Source organism: Varanus komodoensis, unplaced genomic scaffold (genome assembly GCF_004798865.1).
Source record: "Varanus komodoensis strain SLA01 unplaced genomic scaffold, ASM479886v1 scaffold2, whole genome shotgun sequence".
Classification (NCBI taxonomy): domain Eukaryota; kingdom Metazoa; phylum Chordata; class Lepidosauria; order Squamata; family Varanidae; genus Varanus; species Varanus komodoensis.
In genome coordinates this window covers 23,158,455-23,179,016 of record NW_025335568.1, presented here as the reverse complement: position 1 = coordinate 23,179,016, position 20,562 = coordinate 23,158,455, and the positions used below count along the sequence as shown (strand labels likewise).

The following is a 20,562-nucleotide window of genomic DNA, read 5'->3' as shown; positions in this document are numbered from 1 at the left end:
ATTTGCTTTTGCAGAAGCCACTGGATTCTTTTTCTGGGAATCCTCATGATTATTCTTGCTGGGTGCCTGCCAGCAATGGTGTATAGCACTCATCTAACCCCACCATTGTTATGCTTTTGATTGTATAGCAATACGGGAAGAATTAGGTATGTGCCAGGTATCTTCGAACTAACAGGCATGAAATACCTTATGCAAAGCAAGTACTTCTCAAATGTATTTTTATAACAATTTTATATACAAAATATAGAAGAATAAAACTTTGAGCAATGGTTTTACAGATTGTTTACGGTACATCATGGCTTTGGATACTTTTGGATATTCAGCACTAAGTTCCAGCAGAATTGTTTTATTCTACAATAACTGCTTGCTGACAACACATTCCTACATCTGACACATTTAGGATTCCATATGACATGTTTTCAACCAATTTCTTTACTAAAATAAATTTGACCTATTTTGTGAACTCAAAATGTGAAGTATAGAAAATACCAATTTTCAAATATTAGGTAACAGAGATACAACATTCTTATGCTTTTACACAGATCTAAAATGTGCCATAAATTAAGTTGAATAAGCAGTGACTTTCTGCTGAGAAATCCTTTAACATGCTTTGGTAAAATTAAGGAAAATGTCATGTGAATCAGTCTATAAAATTAAAGATACAAAAGTAAAAGAATAACACACCTTCGTTGCATAAGCACATTTTGTGCATGAAAGTAAACTTCGATATAAATATATATCTGCGAGTGCACAAAAGTATTTTTCATCTTTGGGGGGGGAAAGCATTGCTTTTAAAATTTCTTGCTGTTATCTTGTTAAAGTAATAAATGAACAAACAAAATTTGTGATTCAGTTGTCCCATGCAAGTATGACTTGCCATGTGTGTCCAGAATGCAAGTTCAGAAGAGCAACTTAAGATATTGCAAGCTAATATTTGGATCATGTGCTGCAGGAACTCCCCACCTTTACATGAAATAAAAGCATTTTCTACCTGTCTCATGGTGGCAAGAGAAAAATGAAGAATCCAGAACCACAATTGTTGCAAGGTACATACAATAAACCAGAGTTAAGTGACACTATCCATTGCTAGGAAGCATCACAAGTCAATTATCTTTTGCACAAACTGCAATCCAAATTCAGCAATATCACCACTTTCCCCTTTCCTGCAATTCTATACAATAAAGTAGTAAACATTCTTTCTTACTAGAGCAAGCTAAATTTAATATTAGTGTTTAAAATATAGTAATCACAGATATAAAACACATGATCAAGCAAAATTATTTTAATTAGCTGATCATAAACAAATCCACATAAAGGTCTGATTAAATGAATCACAGAGTTGTAGTTTCCTATGTGGATTCAGATTTGTTTTAATATGTATTAGTCAATTTTATTATTTAACTGAGATAGTGATTTATTATTGAATCACTAACACTGTAGCACACTAAGCAACTCATACTCTGTAGTTACATTTTTTACATTTTCTTTACAAATGTTAACACTTCTGTACATTATATATTTTTATTTCTAGGATTCGTGTATGCTGTATTGAAACTCTATCGTCTTCACATAGAAAATGGTGAAGTCTTCAAATATGACTTATCTCTTTTACAAATCCATATAAACAGCATGGAACACTGCACTTTGGCATCTCTGCTAGAGATCGGAAAGACTATATTAAATGTTGGAGGGAAAGGCTCTGATTTTAGATTTCATTAAGAAATACTATTCCACATTGCTATGTAAGTTCACCAACTTGAAACGAACAGAAGCACCATATCGTTGCACAACTGGAAATGCATATAATCCGACAAAACATACTACTAAAACTGCATAATAGCCATCATTTTTATACTGAAGCAGAACTGTAAAATTCATCTGAAGATGTGCATTTTGTCCTTTCAGCTGAAAAGCTTTAGATATGGATGCTCAAGAACCCATGCCTGGTTTTATCACTTTCTATGTGCTTTTTTCACAGTTGTCATTTAGTTAAGTCAAGAACTAGGCTGTTTGTTTTTGTTTCTTCCTTTTCACTTAGAAATCTGTTGTTGAATGTGAAGTAAAAATTCATAGTAAGAGAATGCTGCCTCTGTTTTGTCTTCAATCAAGTTCTGAAGAAAATCAGCCTTTGCAGGACTTTCATCCCTAAAACAAGAAGAGAAAAAACCTTGTGTTGTTTTTACAATGTTCACCTAGAACTTGTTCGCATCGATGCATATGGGCACAGACCACAGCAACACTCCTTCCTGAACTGTCTAGGTTAGAACAATGCTGTTTTAATACCTGCCAGAAATAAACTGGGCAAATTCTGAGGGTCATGCAGACAGGTTCCAGTAGAACAAGCTAGATGTGCAGATTCTTCCAGAGTCACAACATATTTACAATAATATTTTAGTAAATGCCAAATTAGTGTTTTAAAAACACTGGTTGACTAAAAGAGGAACAGCTACTCAGTATTGCAGTGTATTGAGGTATAGCAGACACCTATCTAATCCTCCACAACCAAATTATTCCATGACCAACATCATATTTCGCATGCCCTCTCATTATGGGAACTGCTAAACCATTCTCACCTCTATTAATTGCTAGGCCACACTTTCCTCTTTCTTAAATTGCGAAGCAGGTCTACATAGGCATGAGACAATCTCAACCAAAATCCATTCTTAACAGATAAGATCATGCATTTCTCCTAGTAATGACTCTGATTCCTCCATGGCTGGCCTTCCTACCTCACCAAGCTGTGCAGGTGGGAAGACACCTACCACATTAAAACATCAGAAGATGTTAGGTACAGTATATCACAGAAGTGAGTACACCCCTCACATTTTGTAAATATTTTATTATCTCTTTTCATGTAACAACACTGAAGAAATGACACTTTGCTACAATGTAAAGTAGTGAGTATACAGCTTGCATAACAGTGTAAATTTGCCTTAAAAGAATGTTGCCTATTGAAAGCAGAAAACCATTCTCAGTACTCTGTGATTATGGCACAAATTCTTACCATGCAGGTACCACTCCTTGGAAATGAAGTGCTGCCAAGTAAATGCCTTGCATGCCCAATTTTAACAAGAGGGGGATACCAGTTCCAACTCATGGGCTATCAGCTTGTAATCCTTGTCTAAGCTAAAAGATTGATAATAGAGCTCTGGTGTGCTGTGATGCTGTGAGCATTCAGAAACTTCTACATCCTCCTCCAATCAACTGGATGCCAGGACCACATGTGAACTGAAGTGCCCCACAATTTCTGGACCAATGGAACCCAGTGCAGATAATTATATATAAATGTAACCTAAAGTACATTTTAAGTGGAAAGAAATATTTGTTTATAGCTATGGCTAAAAAGATGACTGATGTCAGTAATACTGGGATACTTACTTTATTACTTGAAGTACTGGGATGAGAGTTTTACTGTCCTTAAGCCAGGATATAAAGGACCTGGTTCGTTCTGAAGAAAGAGTATCTAGTTCTGGAAGTTGTGTCTAGAAGAATTAAATGTTATTTATCATCTTCAACAGAAGAGATAGCTGATGTTCAAGTAAACACCAATGATGAGTTACATAAGTGAAAAATCCAAAACAGTCTCAAATCAGTGTCATTTTTCTTTGTTCCATCATCTAACTTCATTCCCTTTTTTATTTATATTATGCATCTATGTCAGGTATGAATTTGAAGATGTCTTATAATGATAAAAATAAAAACTAAAATACAAAATAAGCCATCAATTACGCAGATATGAAAAAGATCAAGTGAACTGTTTACACCTCATACTCACAAATACTGAACTTGCAAAGCAGACAATTAGAGCCAGTGGTACAGCCACTGTTACAACCACTGTTAAAATGAATTTTCTTCATGTGATCCTAACAAAGTAATTATATGCTTCAAAAATAATTGGCTACAAAGGTTTCTTTCTTTTCTTTTCTTTCTCTTTTTTTGAGAGAGTATGATCCAGTCCTTAACCACAACACAAAACTGAACAGGTTCAAAGTGTACTCTGAACCAGCGAACTCCCAACATACAGAAGAAGACAATGAACTGGTATACCTGCACCATTCCATAGTTGGACATTTAAGACCTAGGAGTTTTAGCCCAGCTTTCTACTTGTCACCTTCCAAGCTTAGCCCAATATGTTCAGGCAACTCAGAAATGTCTATAGAGAGATACTACATAAATCCTTTATTCCCACCGCAGGTCTCAGAGCTGTCTGACTCCATCAAGCCGCTCTGGAGGTGTATGGGTCTATGTAAAGAGATTCCCTTTGCTATCCCCAGACTTTCATGCATAGTGCATGCACCCTTAGGTTCCAGAGGCTGGATATGGATGGCAAGTACACCATAACCTGTATGCAGACATTGAGGTTGTCAAATGCAGACACACACACAAACAGGACTGGATTGCAATTATATAAGGGTTCCATTAGTATTCTCATGGAAACCACATATAGAAGTTATCACAAAAGCTGGACAATGTACAAGTCATGCATGTGTGCCAAACCATTATCTGCCACATTTCCTGGGTCTTTAATAGAATATTAAGGGCTCCAAGTACATTTTAACAAACATTTAGTCCTTGTGGTTACATACCTACCATAGAATTGTAAAGGTTGCTAAAAGATCTCAAACAATAGTATAAAGTGTGAGTCTCATTTCTTATTATTTTCTGCTCCTATAGATCAGCAGTTCCCAAACTGTGTTCCACAGAATGCTAGGGCTCTGCAAAAGCCTCATAGCCATTCTGTGAAAAATCTCAAAAATCAAATTTTAAAACAGATTTTAAAATGAAACCTCATGAGGCCAACTATTCAATTGTCAGTTGGCATCCAAGCAGCAAACAAGGAAATGCACCATGTCATTTTGTTCCTAGGACTATATTGTGTAGTGTTGGGAATAATTGAAAGAATTCATTTGGGATACTACCATATAATCATTTTATTCATTTGTTAAATTTAAAATGTTTTCTCTTTATTTCCAAACCGACTACATTATGCAAAACACTCAGGCAATAGGAGCAGATGAACAAAGAAAGAACATTGGGGGTTCACAATGCTTAGCAAAAATCAGGGATAGCGTTTGTGTTCTGCGGGAAAAAAAATGTCTTCAGAAAGGTTCCATGACTGAAAAATTTTGGGAACTGCTGTTCTAGACTGCATGATGGGCTACAATTCTAAAACAAGAGTACTGTACATACAATTCTAAAACAAGAGTACTGTAGCAAAAATGAAATACTATACAAAGAATGGAGTGCCCTATAGCAAGCTGACCACAGGGTCAAAGTATCAACAAAAGAAAATACATTTTCAATCCTTTGAATATAAGAATAAGTAATTCTTTAAAAGTATTAGATGTATTTAGAATAAACTCTTACCAGTTTTTGAGGTACTGATGAATAGTTAGGGTATCCAAGGACATCTTTTATGAAGTTATCACAGCTTCTTCCAATCCAAATGTAAAATATCTGAAATATATTAAATTGTGTCAGTAAATTATGACAAGATGTACAGTCATCAAAATGAAATCAGAAATTTATGCTTTAAAAAACACAGAATACACAATGTCAGAATGCACAATAATTTATGCAATGAGAACATACTGAGGTACTCATGAACTAACATGTTTTATTTGAAAATAAGTTTACCAGCTCATCTGAACTCTGCTAATGTACCTTTCTTAAAAAAAAATTCATGTATTATCCTAACATTTACTTTTTCTTTATCAAGATTACAAATTGTCATCAAAACAGCACACCAAATATGCAACTTACAGATCCACAGTCCATAAGAAAAGCACCTTCTCTTGTCAACTTCTCCGCAGACAACCGCTGAAGGGGGGGTTGTGGTACAACTCTATCGTTGACATGTATAGCACCCTATACAAGAAAGTTACATTTATGGATACGCCTCTCAGCTACATTGTAGTAATTAAGCAAGTATGGCTGGTAATTACATTCAGCCAATTCTCAATGCTAGGTTTCTGAAGGCCCTTGGACAAAGCAATTTCAATGGACCCACCTGCCTCAGTGAAGCTACCTTCTACTACCAATGTCATCAGCTGCTATAGTCCTTCACCATCTTCTTCTGCTCTGGTTGACAGACAGAAAGTGGCAACTATAGTTTCTCCTCCTCATCACCACCTTTATCTGATCCAGACTGAAAGGCAGGTGAAGAAACTGGTTTCAGTGATGAAGAGGAGGAGTAAATGCAGAGGACCTTTCTTAGCAGTTCTCCACTGGAATGTGGGCTCTTAGCAGGTGCCTGACCAAACTTACCGTGAACCAACCCATACAGCTTCTAAAAAACACTAAAGACTACACAACCCAATAAATGTGAAAACCAAAGCTAAGGATCACTTTAAAGTACATCAGTGTTGCCACTAAGTATCCAAAAACAGATACAATCAATGGTATTTTAGCCCTGTATTAGGGTTAGGGGTCTACACCAGAGCAGGGTTAGGGTTAGAAAAATGAGGTGTCCTGGCATGATTTTGACGGTTGGAATGCATTTAGAATGGGCAGAAACGATGACCTGTGCAGAAAAAGCTACTCAGGGAAGGCTTTTTCAAAATCATCCTCTTTTCAATGGAACTTTAGCCCTGTATTAGGGTTAGGGGTCTGCACCAGAGCAGGGTTAGGGTTAGAAAAATGCGGTGTCCTGGCATGATTTTGATGGTTGGCATGCATTTAGAATGGGCAGAAATGATGAGCTGTGCAGAAAAAGCTACTCAAGGAAGGCTTTTTCAAAATCACCCTCTTTTCAATGGAACTTTAGCCCTGTATTAGGGTTAGGGATGTGTACCAGGGTAGGGTTAGGGTTAGAAAAATGAGGTGTCCTGGCATGATCTTGATGGCTGGAATGTGTTTAGAATGGGCAGAAATGATGAGCTGTGCAGAAAACGCTACTTAAGGAAGGCTTTTTCAAAATTGCCCTTTCAATAGTATTTTACCCCTATGTTAGGGTTAGTGGAATGCACCAGGGAAGGGTTAGGGCAGTTGTGGTGACCTATGGCATGCATGCCATAGCCGACACACAGAGCCCTCTTTGTTGGCACACAAGCCTAGTTGCCCCAGTATCGTCCCATCAGTCGAGCTTCGGATAACTGCACACATAGGGCCTATGCCCATGCTCAGAAAGGAGTCACAGCACCAGGTGATGACATCACTAGCTGCGACTCAGTAGTCACAACTCATCCGAGCCTTCACATGGCTGATCAGTACGCTGCCAAGGAGATTGCTTGGACTGGCTATGAGTTGTTTTTTCTAAACTAAAACCTGTCATGCCTGAAGCACCGACAGAGGCAGCACCTCACGAGGAGGTCTTGTGCTTGCGATCCTGTACCCAAATGCTAACCCCACAACTTAGCTTGGGGTGGCTGAACAGACAGCTGCACCTCACCCTGACTCCACGCCCACTGAACAAACACCCGAGCCCACATCAAAGCAAGAGAGCCCCGAGGGAAAAGGCACTACGAGTTCTGCCCAGAAAGAGTTAGAGCAGACTGTCCCTCCCCCTACTGATGCTGAACTTCCTGAGAACGACACAGGAGGCACAGGGGGTGTTATAGACTTTTCCCTAGCAACCAATCGCAGAACTCTGAGGAGGTGGGAACAAAGACAAGCCTTGTTACGTCAGAGAGAAGAAAGGTGGTGCCAGGAGAGCTAGTCCCAGTGGGCTAGGGGAGAGATGCCACTAAAGGATTAGCATCTGCATTGCAAAGAGCTTATCTATAGAGTTGTAAATCTTGTAGACAAGTAGCAATAAAGGACTTTAGTTTTATTGCTTGTGAACGTGTGGGTTGTTTACATGTTGAGTAGCACCTCGATAAAACCTCAGTTTTCAGGTTTTATTGTAGTGTTGGAATTTTGCGACAAATAAGTGGGTTTTGGGTTGCAGTTTAAGCACTCGGTCTCTAAAAAGGTCGCCATCACTGCCCTATACACACCCTGCTCCTATTCTGACTACACTGTTTGGGACAGACTATTAAGGCATTAGAAAAAAATGTGCACAGCCTCCATCAATTCAGTAAATTTAAGCAGACTCTCAATACATGGATTCAATCCATGACACATGCATATCCACTGTGCCCTATTTAATGACTTCTCAATCTACTTTTGAGTCTGTTGAGTCAAAATGCATCCACAATACTGAAGATATAAAGCAACAAAATGTTTAATTCCTGATGCTTACATTATATTAAGGAGAGTCTCTTTATAACTAGACTGATGTTCATATAACCAGCTCCACTGGCTACTGTGATTTGAACCAATTGAAGTTCTGAAGTCATTTTTTTAAGACAACTCTATATTTGTGAAACCTACTAGAATGTGACCGGGATGCTGATAACAGTGGTCAGACTGTCTCTGTTCAGGGTTAGTATAACTGCTAATGTAGATGTACTATAAAATATACACGTACCTCATCAGTAAGTTTGTCTATCCTGTATAAATTGGGGTATATCATCTTCATCAAATGAACCAGTGGTTGACTTTTTATTTGGCACATAGCATATACCCGATCATCCAAGCGTGTACTTGTGCCAGTTCTAAATGCTTTCTGTGAAAAAATAAGTAACCAGTTTAGGAAAAAGGCACTGGATGGGAATGGTATCATGACAGAGGAAGGACCTTGGCTATGCCCAGAAAAATTGCCTGGGCTGGTACGATTTCTGACGACCCTACCTTGACAGGCAGGCAGGCAGGCAGGCAGGCAGATCGGAAGGAAGGACGGACAGAAAGACAGAGATCCAATGCCATACCATAACATGCTTATTAAACTCCCATCTGTTTAAGAAGAGATGTGCCTGGGCTGGGGACTTTCGGTTCAGAAACACACCACCAGCCTTCCTGTGGGTGACTGAACTTGTTTCCAATGTCTCAAGCCAATGATTTTTAGAGAAAGCAAGCTAAAATAAGGCTGGAAACAGTTTCTGATAAACAGTCATGCCAGGTTTTTTTAGAAATCTGAGGTGTTGGTATGTCTCTCATAATTGTTATGACAAAACAGTGTTAATAAGTCTTTCCAATAGCCTTCCTCACCCTGGTGCCCTCTTCAAGTGTCAGACTGCAACTCACATTATTCCCAATCAGCATGGCTACGGGCCATGGACCATTCTGGCATGGAAACATGGGAGCTGGGTATTTAACACATCAAGATGGCACCAGGTTTGGGAAGGCTAGACTAGAATTTACTGTCTTTCTTCCATAAGGCTTCCCATTGACAATGTGGTATTTCTTCTCCAAGATTTTGCTTCCAAATTGTCATACATTTCTTGTCTTGTTGATTTTCAGTGTAATGCTGTAGTAACTGTAAAGTCTAACATGGCATTGTGCAGGTGTAGCACCCATATGTGTGATGCAGAGACTACAATGAAGAACATTTCTCTGTGCAATCAACTTTTCAAATTCTGTCAAATCTCTTACAGTACCTTTTCTTTTCAATTTTGAAACCATTTAAACAAGCCATTGTATATTTTTTTTCCTTCACCCTTTAGTTGTTGCCAAGATTTGCCTCATCCTTGTTGGTCAATCATATCCCCATAAATTATAAAATCATTATTTTTCCTTAAGTATTTTCCATATGCTTGAACTGGGGGACATTGGAGCAGAAATTGGAGAACTAATCTTTTTTTCATGGAAAACCAAATTTTTATTAGGCCATTTCTTAATGGATTATTATTATTTGATATCAAGGCCTGTTTTTATACAATTTGATGTATAAACTATGGTAGCACGTAATTTAAGCTTCAAAATGCCCTACATAAAAACCTAAGACAACAGAACCTAAGGTTTTCCAATTGTGTATCTTTATAGAATTCATGGACACTTCTTTTATTAAAACTAGCACTTAATGTTCACTTGAAATCAACATGAACCACTATTTGTATGAAATACCTGTTTGAAGAGAGCCAAAACATACAAAGGAAACAGTCTGAGAGAATTTGGAGCAATCAGAGCAGATTGTTGGTGGTTCGATGCAGCTGTCATATACGCAGACAGCGAATCTACCACTGCATTCACCAAGGCATCTCTGGCATCTGATAGACTTGATGAAATGGATCGATCCACAGCTATGAAAAGTTAAATAGCAGCAAATAATTATGAAAGAAACCCTATTAAAAGGCAATGAGCAGCATACCAGTGCAATAAGTAATGTGTTGCTAGCATGTTATCATTTCAATAGCTAGCCTCAAAGATATTAATAAAAATGTCATTTGCAGGGTACTAAAGAGATACAGAGCTGAAGGAGACAATAATTTCTGTTAACTGCAGAGAGTGAACTTTTAATTGAAAAAAGATAGCAGACTATAAGTGGCATGTCATAGGTCTTCAGCTAAATCATTTGGCAATGTTTAAAACTATCAGGAGTTTATATAAACAGTTTACATAGCAAGTATTTGCCATGAATAAATTTTCAACTTCTACTTTCATTAGAACGATAAATATATGAATATTTATTTTCAACTCACCCATATTAGCTAAGAGGCATATAATTGCTTGTACATCTGCTCCAGCATACACATCTGTCAGTGAAGTTACCACTGGCAAACAAAGCGTGTGCACCCTAATTCTCCGTTCACCTACATTAGAATAAACAGTACAGTAAGAACAATGCTTGCACTTATCCAAAACATTTGTTATACAGTACATGCCTAAGAAAAAGAATAAGGGCAATATGCATACATTTCACCTCAAAGCAAACACTGCTAGTAAAACCACCACCTTCTGTTTTTTTGCAATTTATTTTGAAAAAAAGAATCATGAGAAATTACTCTATTTCTCTGTAGTTACCTTTACTGGAAGTATATAAAAGTGCTGTCTGAAAACAAACTAATGATGTGTCTGAAAGGCTTTCTTCAATAGACATCTGTACTGCAAATCCAGCATCAGGGTTGACATTGGCAAGGGACAGTAAATCAGTAGATCGCACAAAAAAGTTACCATGAAAAGTGTGAATTGAAAGACCTAAAACAGAAGGGAAATGTTTAGGTTAAAATGGCAAGTGTTGAAAAAGCACAGTGCAATGCTTTCTAAAAAGCTCAGAAATAAGTCCTGCTGAGTTCCATGGGACACATTCCTACTAAGGACACTTATGACGACAGGCCAAGCTTTGAAAAAATTGTTCGCAATCCTACAGAACTCTGTACAACAACAGGACTAGTGTAAGGTTTGAGGGGACCTGGCTATAGATGCCTTTGCCCCTGTGGTTGGTGCCATTTGGTGAGAAACCTCCCCAAAGCAAGCTTACTAGGCAGTGGAGGCTGGCCGAAGTGGGACAAAGGGAGATGAGCCATGGGATTAGGTTGTGGCAGCCTAGCATCAGACACCTGGTAGTCTCTAAGGCCAGCCACAAGAAAAACACCATTGGAGGCTGCAGCAAGTACCACTAAGTTATTTTTTCCAGAATGATTTTGGGGAAGCACTATGGTAACGGCTGCAGCTATAGCATCGTACCCACTGTTTCTCTTCTCAGGACCTAATTTTTAGTTTGAATTAAGAAACAGGCATCAGACAGTGTGGGTCCTTCTTTTTCCAATGTTGCTATTTTGCTACTCAAAACTTTTGCCAAAACTTTTCTAATCAAGCACTTTGCCACAATGTTCTACAAATGAGTTGGCCATTTAATTTTTGAGCCATAATTTGCATAGCATAGATTTGGATTGGGTTGGCTTAGCTGAAAAAACATTGTATATATTCTGGCATGCTTGGATAAGGATAGAAAATCTCTAAATTGTCTAAATTCAATTCTAACACATTTCTTGCATTTTTACCAATATCAGATACATTTAATAATAAAAAGAACCACTAAATGTTGTACCATACCTTTTGTACATCTTATTCTCATGACTGCCTCAAATCCAATCTTTCGTGTAAGGTATCTTTTAAGATCTTTCTGGAGTTTTTCTGCTTGAACAGAGTTGTGGATATGATGGAAAGAGGGGTAGTAATAGATGCATCCAGCAGAATATTTTGACATGCAAGCTTTCAGTGAGGAGAAAACAACAGTTAATATGCATACATTAACAGTTTCATTACATTAAAAAGTATCCATAAACTGAGCACTAGAAGATAACAGTGTTCCTCTGTTTGAAAAATACTCTTTACCACTTTAATAATGACCCAACCATATAAGTTTATTTTTTCAAAATCAATTACAAGTATCAGATGTAAAATATGCAATTTTATTATTAAAGAAGACTTTTTATGAAGCAATGCAAAGAACAGATAAGGAATCTATGTTGATATAATGGATTTCACAGTCATAGTTCCTCTAATGTCTTTTCTCAGACACCTTACTTAGCACATTTTCCTGCAACTTAAAATTTAATACCCATTTACCTTAACTGCAAAATCAACACGAAGTTGCTACTGCCCTTGTGCACTCAACACAACCATAGCTTAATTTCCCTGTGGGGGCTGATGCACTGTCCCAAGTGCCCAGCTATCTGGGGCTTCTGCCATAGAATACTGGGCAGCAGCTGTTGCTTAAGGGTTCTACAACCATCAAATAACTGCTGACTTGTTTAAAAGTTCTTTGAGGGTTGTCTAATGAACTGAGGCTCAGTCCAGACAAGATGGAAGTATTGTTAGTTCGTGACTCACCTAATCCGATGAGTGATTTTTTTTTTTGGGGGGGGGGAGCTACTGCCAAAAGAAGTTAAAGTGGTGGCTGCTAAGAAGATGGTTTTTTCTGATGTGGCACCACAACTTGGAATAAGTTTTCCAGAGATGCTTGTCTGGCACCTCCCACTGTGTTCTTTTCAGCACCAGGTAAAGACCTTATTTTCCCAGGCATTATTTTGGTGTGTTTTAAATCTCTCACTCAATTTTAAATCTTTGCACTGCTGCTAGTATTCATTTTTATTTTTACTGTAGTTTCACATTTTTAAACTTTTATATTTAATTTACTGTTTTGCATATCATGGTTTTAACTGCTGTGAACTCCCAGAGAACTTTGACTACTGGGCAGGACAGGAATGCAATCAAATAATAGAAAAAGGCTTACATAGAAAAGTGTCGTAAAATATTAATGCTCACCAGCCAGCCATGCTGGCTGGACAGTGCTGTAAGTAATGCACAGGATTGTACCCCTAAGCACCAAATCTGAAGTGAATTCACAGAGCTTCTGAATGCCAGTGGAGGTTGACAAATGAATGAGGATAACTATATTTCCCTAAAAGAACATTTCCATGTAAGGCCAAGCAAGGAAAACTGAAGTAGCATGTATCAGTCACTTTTTCTTCTCTCCCAACATCCCTTTACATTTTAAAAATGAGACTTTAAAAATCCAAGCTAAATTGTATTAGTGTACTTCTCTGAAACAAGATAATGGGCAGGCTTAGGTTAAAAAAAGTGCCATTGAAATCTATAGCATCTGTCCTGTAGTATGAATATTAAAGAAGCAACATGATTAGTGAAGTAAGAAAGGGGGAGTGTCCTGCTGGTGCTAGAAGTAAACACAGTCCTTTCCTTCTGAGTCAAATAACAATGAAATTATGCATGTTATGGCAGGTAATCTGGCATGCAACTGCTGTGGATGACAACTCCCAGCACTCCTGCCCATCATCAATGCTGACTGGCTGATAAGAATGGCCCAAAACATCTGGAGGCCACAGCACTGCCTATCCCTGGTATATTTGTTCATCCCATGTTTTTAAAAGTGCATTAATTAAGTGGGATTCACACAACATGCTCCGTTCACACAGCTTAGCCATATTTATGCAGAAGCACAAATTGTAAGAACTAAGCCTCTGGAATCAGATATAGAGGAATGTACTATGATCCATTCAATTAGAACAATTGGTAGTACAGGTGCTGCACGAACTAACCAAAGTACAGAATCTCATGGAAAAATCTCAACACTGTAAAGATTAGGTGTGCCTTATGATATTTCAAAAGCAAGCCTGAGCTATTAGAAGCATGTAAATAAGCAAAAAAGGATTTCTGAACTTTGGGATCTTCCTTGGCACTTGAACAGAATATGAAAAATGCTGCCTTCAAACCCACAATAAACATTGAAGTTATTGTGCAAGTTAATGTCCTTACCAAGAGATGCCATATCTGAATATTGTGAGCTTAAAAGAAACAAATCCACAGCTGTCTGTTGTCCTGAACAATCTAATGCCAATTTTTTATAAAAATCTGTTGCTGGACCAAGATGCTGAACAACCTGAAATAAAAAGTATGGGACTGGGACAATGTTGCAACTAAAATACAAAATATGTTTTTTCTAAATTGCTTACAAATTAAACATATACTATTATGTATAAAATTACAGGATTTAATCTCACAATTTAAACACTAGACCAGTTCATACTTCACCACAATTCAGGCTATTGTGAACAAGCAAGTTGGGATACACTGACAGATTGTTCTTACTATGAATGATAGAGGCTTACAGCCCAAAACATCTATCCCTGGGCTGTTTGTTGTGATTTGCGGAAAACGTGGAATAGAAATCATAGGATACTACTCTGATTGGCTGGATGAGAGAAGAGCTAGATTTCCTGGTTGTGCACAACAAATGAACCATGGACGGATCTGGTCATTCCCGTTCATAACAGGAGCAATCAGGGTTACAACAACCCAGGGTTTAAAAACAAAATGCAACACCTGGGTTGTTGTAATGTGCTAACATGCCACTGTCAGGTACTATAGCTAAGGTTATCAAGTATGTGGGTATTTGGAATGCTTTCCTTTTCCAGTCATACCATTTGTGGTGAACATATCTGCAGGAAAATGATCAGCATTATGATAAAAAAAGCATTTGTTCTGTAAAAGTCACACTAGTATTAACTCAGTTCTGCTAAAAGAGATGTATGAAATACTGACTTTATTCTTTTTGAATAGTTTTAACTAATTCAATAAACCTGTACCATCATGTACAAAACAAAATATTAATATAGTGTACTGTTAAAGAGTGTTCTGTGAGATTTCTAATGTTAACAAAGCTTGAGAGTTAACATTAAAAAATTATACTAGGAATTTGGTTCATCAATTCATGAGATTCTTAGCACAACGATAAAGGCCAAGATAAGAAGAAATGAATTAAAATATTATTATTATTATTTTCCAGAAACCTCACAGAAGCATCCAAATTCTGTGAAAATATAATTCAAATAACACCTGAGAAATTAAACAGCCTTTAAAACTATAACTATAAATACTATAGCTATAAAAACTATAACTGAGAACATGTTCTGCACACACAAAACACAATTTAAACAGTTAAACAAATGTTTGCTAATTTTGCAAAGTCAATTCTACTTTTGGAAATTCTAGTAAAGGACAAAGAATTACAGAAATCCATGAGGCCATTCCTAGTTTTCTGACATATTAGTAAGTACTGCATACATACTTTCAAGCCTATGTTTATATACAGAAGGCTCAACTCTAGTTTTGCTGAAACAGAAACTGAAATTCTTCAGCCAAAACCTATTTTATACAACAGATACAGCTCAGTTTTATTAGCTACATAGTTGCCCTGAAGTTCAAAGTACCTTTGTGCTTGATCTTTGATTGGGATCTTCCCTAGACTGCAAGCATCCTGATCCCAAGGATGGTAACTGCGTCTGAAACACAGATATGCGGCCACCCGTTGGAGACATCAATTTATAGGCCGCTTGAAGGGCTGGGCCTAATGCACTGTGTGTTTCTCTTGTGTTGGTGAACATATTTGGTAGCGCACTCAATAATTCTTTAATTAGCTGGAAAACAGATAAATAGCATTAGGTATGAAAAATGCATGGTTTATTCCCGTTCTTCCTCCTTAGTCCCATTTGCAACTGTAGAAATATGTATTATGCAACCACTTCAGATTCTGAGATTTCTGTGCATCACCTACACAACTTAAAACTTATCTTTGTAGCCATCAGGACTAAAACTTGATTGTTCTAAAATGAAAGCCATGTCGCTTGGAAAGATAAAAGGATTTTGTGCCCACAGCCACATTCTGTCTTTTTCTCTTTTCCTCTATAACCATAGAGGTTGTATGGACAACACATAAGACAGTCATGAACATAGAGTTTATTTATTTCCAGCAAGCTACTCTCTTTCATTTCTGCCTGTGGTTCTCTTTCAAATGGGCAGCATTGCAATTTTCACTGACCAAAGGTTACACTCCAGGTCATTCCACTCTATCTGGATATATCCCTTCTGAGGTACTAAGGCTGACCACTGCTTTCACCCTGAAAAGAATCTATGTTTAAAATACAATCCCAAAGAGAGCAGAAGCATTATTTTATCCGCTCAATCAGTCCTTGTCTCTCTGAATCATACTATGCCATAGGGAGCAAAACTAAACTGGAAGCTGGAATCAGGCCTAAGGTTGTTATTAAGTCTTAGCACCCCATTTCTAAATCAATTGGTTTAATCAAGAACAAAGCAGTTAGGAAGCAAAATTTCTTCATTTTGGCTTTTAATTAAACTGTAAATTGTCATTGGATTTTGATCCACCTTACCTCTTTACTTTCATGCAGATTAACTAATAGGCTATCAGGTAAAGGCAGGAAAACATCTATGGAGAAAACATATCTTAGTTTTGAACTACTATTTGAACACAAAGTACTTTCAAAAGACCATTCATACATACTTGCATGTGCAAAGACTTCCATGGATTAGAAAACAGAACTTCTGTAGAAACATAATGTAACAGCTGTTTTAACTTTCTAGCTGCAACCCTTCATGCTGGCAGCACAATCAATATGCAGTGATTGGCCTTCACTTTATCTTGCAGGCCTGAACTACAGACAGACCACATTGGCCAGTTCTATAGGCCTAGCACACAATGTACTACTCTTCTCCATTTACCATGCATACATTAAGAGCACTTAAGTTGTTTCAGTTCATGACTTCAGTTACTACCCTTTGAAAAACTTTCAATATCCCAAAGTATTAAACAACCTATCAAAGATAATCATATCTCCCAAATTAAATCTCTCAATTTTATTCTATCAATTTCTGAGAAACTAACTACCTTACCTTCGATTTCTGAGACAATTAGCATCTGTGGCTGAGATAATCCTTCCTGCAAGTTATAGAACTGAACAGTGCTGTCAAATGTTATGAAACCTATCCTTGTTCTTGAATCTCCAGGCAACCTTAAAAAGAAAAACAATCCTGAGACATTTAGCACACGTGTATTATTGAGTCTCTAATTTTAGAAAAAGGTGATTAACAGACTGTTGTTGATGCCCAAAGACAGGGTACTTCCCAAATGTGTACAGCCTAGAGCAGTTCTGTACCTCTCTTTATCTATGAAGCCTCATGTGGCTGGCTCTCGCTCATTTCACCTCCCATCTCTCAACAGTCAACTGCAGCAAAGTGGAAAGCAGTGGGAGAAGGACAGGAGACATTCAAGCTCTCGTGAACAGTCAGCTCATTCAATTGCCACTTCCTTGGTGACTACCCACAAGGGGCAGACCTATAAGTTGGATTGCATGACATGGGTAAATTTACCAATAAGGGCTATACTCTTGAGCTGAGCACTGTGAGGACCATTTCTTCATGAAGCCAGCAGCAGCCCGGTTTGCTGTGTCTCCCTGTGCAATACAAATCCTGGTCGTGGAGTAGTCTGAGGGTTAGGAATCCCTCAAATAACTCTAAAAAAAGGCATGGGCTATTGAAGGGCTGTTTAACTCTTAGTGATGTGCAGCACTGGGAAAAATTTAGCAATCAGAAATGGATCATGCCAGATTTTTATGTTTGAATTCCAGAAAAGTTTTTGAAATAGCGGCACACAGTGAAAACCAGGATCTGTGTATCTGTAGCACCATTTGTACAAACATTGATTTGCACAAAAATTTCCTTTTCTAATTGGCTACTTGGTTAGTCGGACGTATTTCCTACTTCACTTGTCACTGGCAATTTCAACCTGTTTGGCATCAGCTCTAGAATTACCTTTGAAGGTTACATGATTTGTACACATCAAATAGCCTTATTTTAATGATTATTTTCAGTTTTTAAAAGCTCCTATACAGTTGCGGGGTGTTGTCTCTTTCCTGCTCTTCTAATTTTTCATACTATTATTTGTACAGTATTTGATTTCTTTCAGTCATGCTTATGTTCCAACAAATACTGTTTATTATGTTCATTTGTTTATTATTAAAATACTGCTTGTGATTTTTGTTTTAGTTTTAGCAACAAATTATGTCCCAGTGATGGTGAGCCACCTGGCTCAAGTCATATTTGAAAGGCTCAAATGCTGGCAACAATGAGAAGTGAATGAATTCTGAGCTCCGAACTTCCTGAGCTTTTTTATTTTTATTTTTTAAAAAATTGTACAAATTGCTGCCCATTTTAAAGCAGAAATCTTCATGTTGCCATGACTTGCCAAATGGATTCCTTGCACATTTCTACCAATTCTTAAATCTTACATGATGCCCCTTGGTCTTTTCCTCCTGCAACCACATTCCTCCAGATTTAGCCAAATATTTGCTACCACCATTTGAATGCTGATCACACAGTAATTGTATTTTTTTTAAATAGCTATAAAGGTAAAGGTTTCCCCTTGACGTTAAGTCCAGTCATGCCTGACACTAGGGAGTGGTGCTCATCTCCGTTTCCTAGCCAAGGGAGCCAGTGTTTGTCCGCAGACAGTCTCCGTGGTCATGTGGCCGGCATGACTAAACACCGAAGTGCACGGAATGCTGTTACCTTCCCACCGAAGTGGTACCTTTTTATCTACTTGCATTTGCATGCTTTTGAACTGCAAGGTTGGCAGTAGCTGGGATGGAGCAATGGGAACTCACTCCGTTGTGCAGATTTGAACCGGCGACATTTCGATAAACCAGCCCAGCAGCACAGCAGTTTAAACCACTGTGCCACCTGCAATCCCTCAAAAAATAGTTATAGAATTCAATTATTCTAAACACTGGAGTTTTCTTCCACTTGGATGACTCAAATACTGTGTAGACACACTGTGTTTTTTGTTAAAGATCTTAACATTTGTTGTTTGGGCGCATGTGAATGATTAGACATAAGTAGAAAAAATCATGCAGTAACAATCCAACAAATCTTTTAAAAGGGGATCTGGCAACAGGGGCACAAAAGGAAGCACAAAGCATTATCAGGGGAACAAAGCTTACAATAGATGATGCAGTAATTATTGCTGTATCCAGCTCATATATGCACACAACAAAAACAAGAAGGCTCTTACTTGTCTAAGTTTTCCAGCAAAGACTGACAGACAATTGATAAATATCCAGCTTCTACTGCATTGTGGGACACATCAAACACAAACAAATACACTGCAGGTTGAGGAGGGCGAAGCTGTAAAATAAAACATATTTTTAAACTTACTGACAAGATCCTTTATATTCTCTTTTTATAACCAAGCTTTGTGCAAATGGCCTCTCAAAAAAGCCCCTAGTTATGGGCAATAAAAAGGCAAAGAAAAATTCCCCAATGGCTTCTCACAGGTAGGGTTCATCTTTGGCAGTTATTTCACAGCTCCTGTTTTTTCAAAGGGTTTTTGATTTTTTTGTGCTGTTACTGCAAGTGACAACTGTGTTGGCAGTCGAGACCCCATGTTGCATCCTCCACGATACAGCTGTGGCTGCCTGTATGAAACCAGCCCCCAATATCCTGAACATTTTCTTGCCCATGAAAAAGGCTTCTATTACTCTGTGTCATTCTCAAGGAGTTTTACAATTTATTTTGAATTTCTTTTGGTGGCAATATTTGGTATTATGCAATCACTGTGAGGTGGCAGAGGCTGCTGTGTTCTTTTCTTTCACATCTGTCCACTACTCTGCACCCCTGCATGCTGCCTGTGCTTCCTGATCTGAAAGTCCTATGGGAGGAATACCACATGATATCCTCTTCTTGGTTTTCAACTGAAGGGAGGAAAGCAAAGGCAGCTACAGGCTGCCAAAGAAATGAAATAGAGGACACTGGTACATGGTCCTCAGCCACCTCCTAAGTAAGGAAAGCTCAAAAATAATGGTAAAACCTATGGCTATCTGTAAATGTTCAACTGAAAGGAAACAGTAAAAAATGTGGAAGAACTTTTGGCATAACACTGATTTATAGGCATGACCTGTTTGAACTGCTGTTGTATGTTCCTGGGACCACTACTTTTTACATCAACACAGGCCCTTTACAAAGAAAATAAAGGGGTTGAAAGGAAAGATGTAGACATAAATTCTCAACTCCCTCCATTTGCAAACAAACAATACCCCCCAAATTACATGAGTATTTATGTTAACCAAATGATTCAAAAGCATGTACTCACCATGTAGTCTGAAGAAGCAATAAACTCTACTGTAGAGTTTTGGACTTCTGGTCGCTTGTGAGGCTCTCCATAGGATCGTGTCAGAGGATTATACATAAATTCTTCAGGAACTAAACCATCATAGAAAAAAGTGCATCATTCATGGTCAAATGTACAGATTACATGTCTGGTAACATGTCCAATGACATGCGTGGAACAAACAGTTAATGTACTCTAAGGGGAATGCACCAGCCTGCATCTGGGATCTGCCTGCCTTGCAGCAGCAGGAAAAGAATTAGGTGTTTTCACAAGGTAAGCTTCAGTAACCTCACTGAGCACAGCCTCCTCACACATCCCTT

At 38.0% G+C, this 20,562-nt stretch overlaps 1 protein-coding gene across 3 annotated transcripts in view; it reads right to left on the bottom strand.

Moving 5' to 3' along the window:
* Positions 1-214: 214 nt before the first annotated feature.
* Positions 215-20,562, bottom strand: part of SEC24B (SEC24 homolog B, COPII coat complex component) — a 43,604-nt gene continuing 23,256 nt past the window's right edge. For all 3 annotated transcript variants that reach the window (XM_044428584.1, XM_044428585.1, XM_044428586.1), the window contains 15 exons: positions 20,225-20,334; positions 19,148-19,260; positions 16,972-17,090; positions 16,452-16,507; positions 15,492-15,698; positions 14,038-14,161; positions 11,815-11,973; positions 10,783-10,956; positions 10,461-10,571; positions 9,886-10,061; positions 8,411-8,548; positions 5,764-5,868; positions 5,368-5,457; positions 3,379-3,482; positions 215-2,145 (listed from right to left, as the gene is read on the bottom strand). In XM_044428584.1, coding sequence (XP_044284519.1) covers positions 2,031-2,145; positions 3,379-3,482; positions 5,368-5,457; positions 5,764-5,868; positions 8,411-8,548; positions 9,886-10,061; positions 10,461-10,571; positions 10,783-10,956; positions 11,815-11,973; positions 14,038-14,161; positions 15,492-15,698; positions 16,452-16,507; positions 16,972-17,090; positions 19,148-19,260; positions 20,225-20,334 — 1,901 coding nt within the window. In that variant the 3' untranslated portion in view covers positions 215-2,030. The remainder of the gene's footprint in view (positions 2,146-3,378; positions 3,483-5,367; positions 5,458-5,763; positions 5,869-8,410; positions 8,549-9,885; positions 10,062-10,460; positions 10,572-10,782; positions 10,957-11,814; positions 11,974-14,037; positions 14,162-15,491; positions 15,699-16,451; positions 16,508-16,971; positions 17,091-19,147; positions 19,261-20,224; positions 20,335-20,562) is intronic.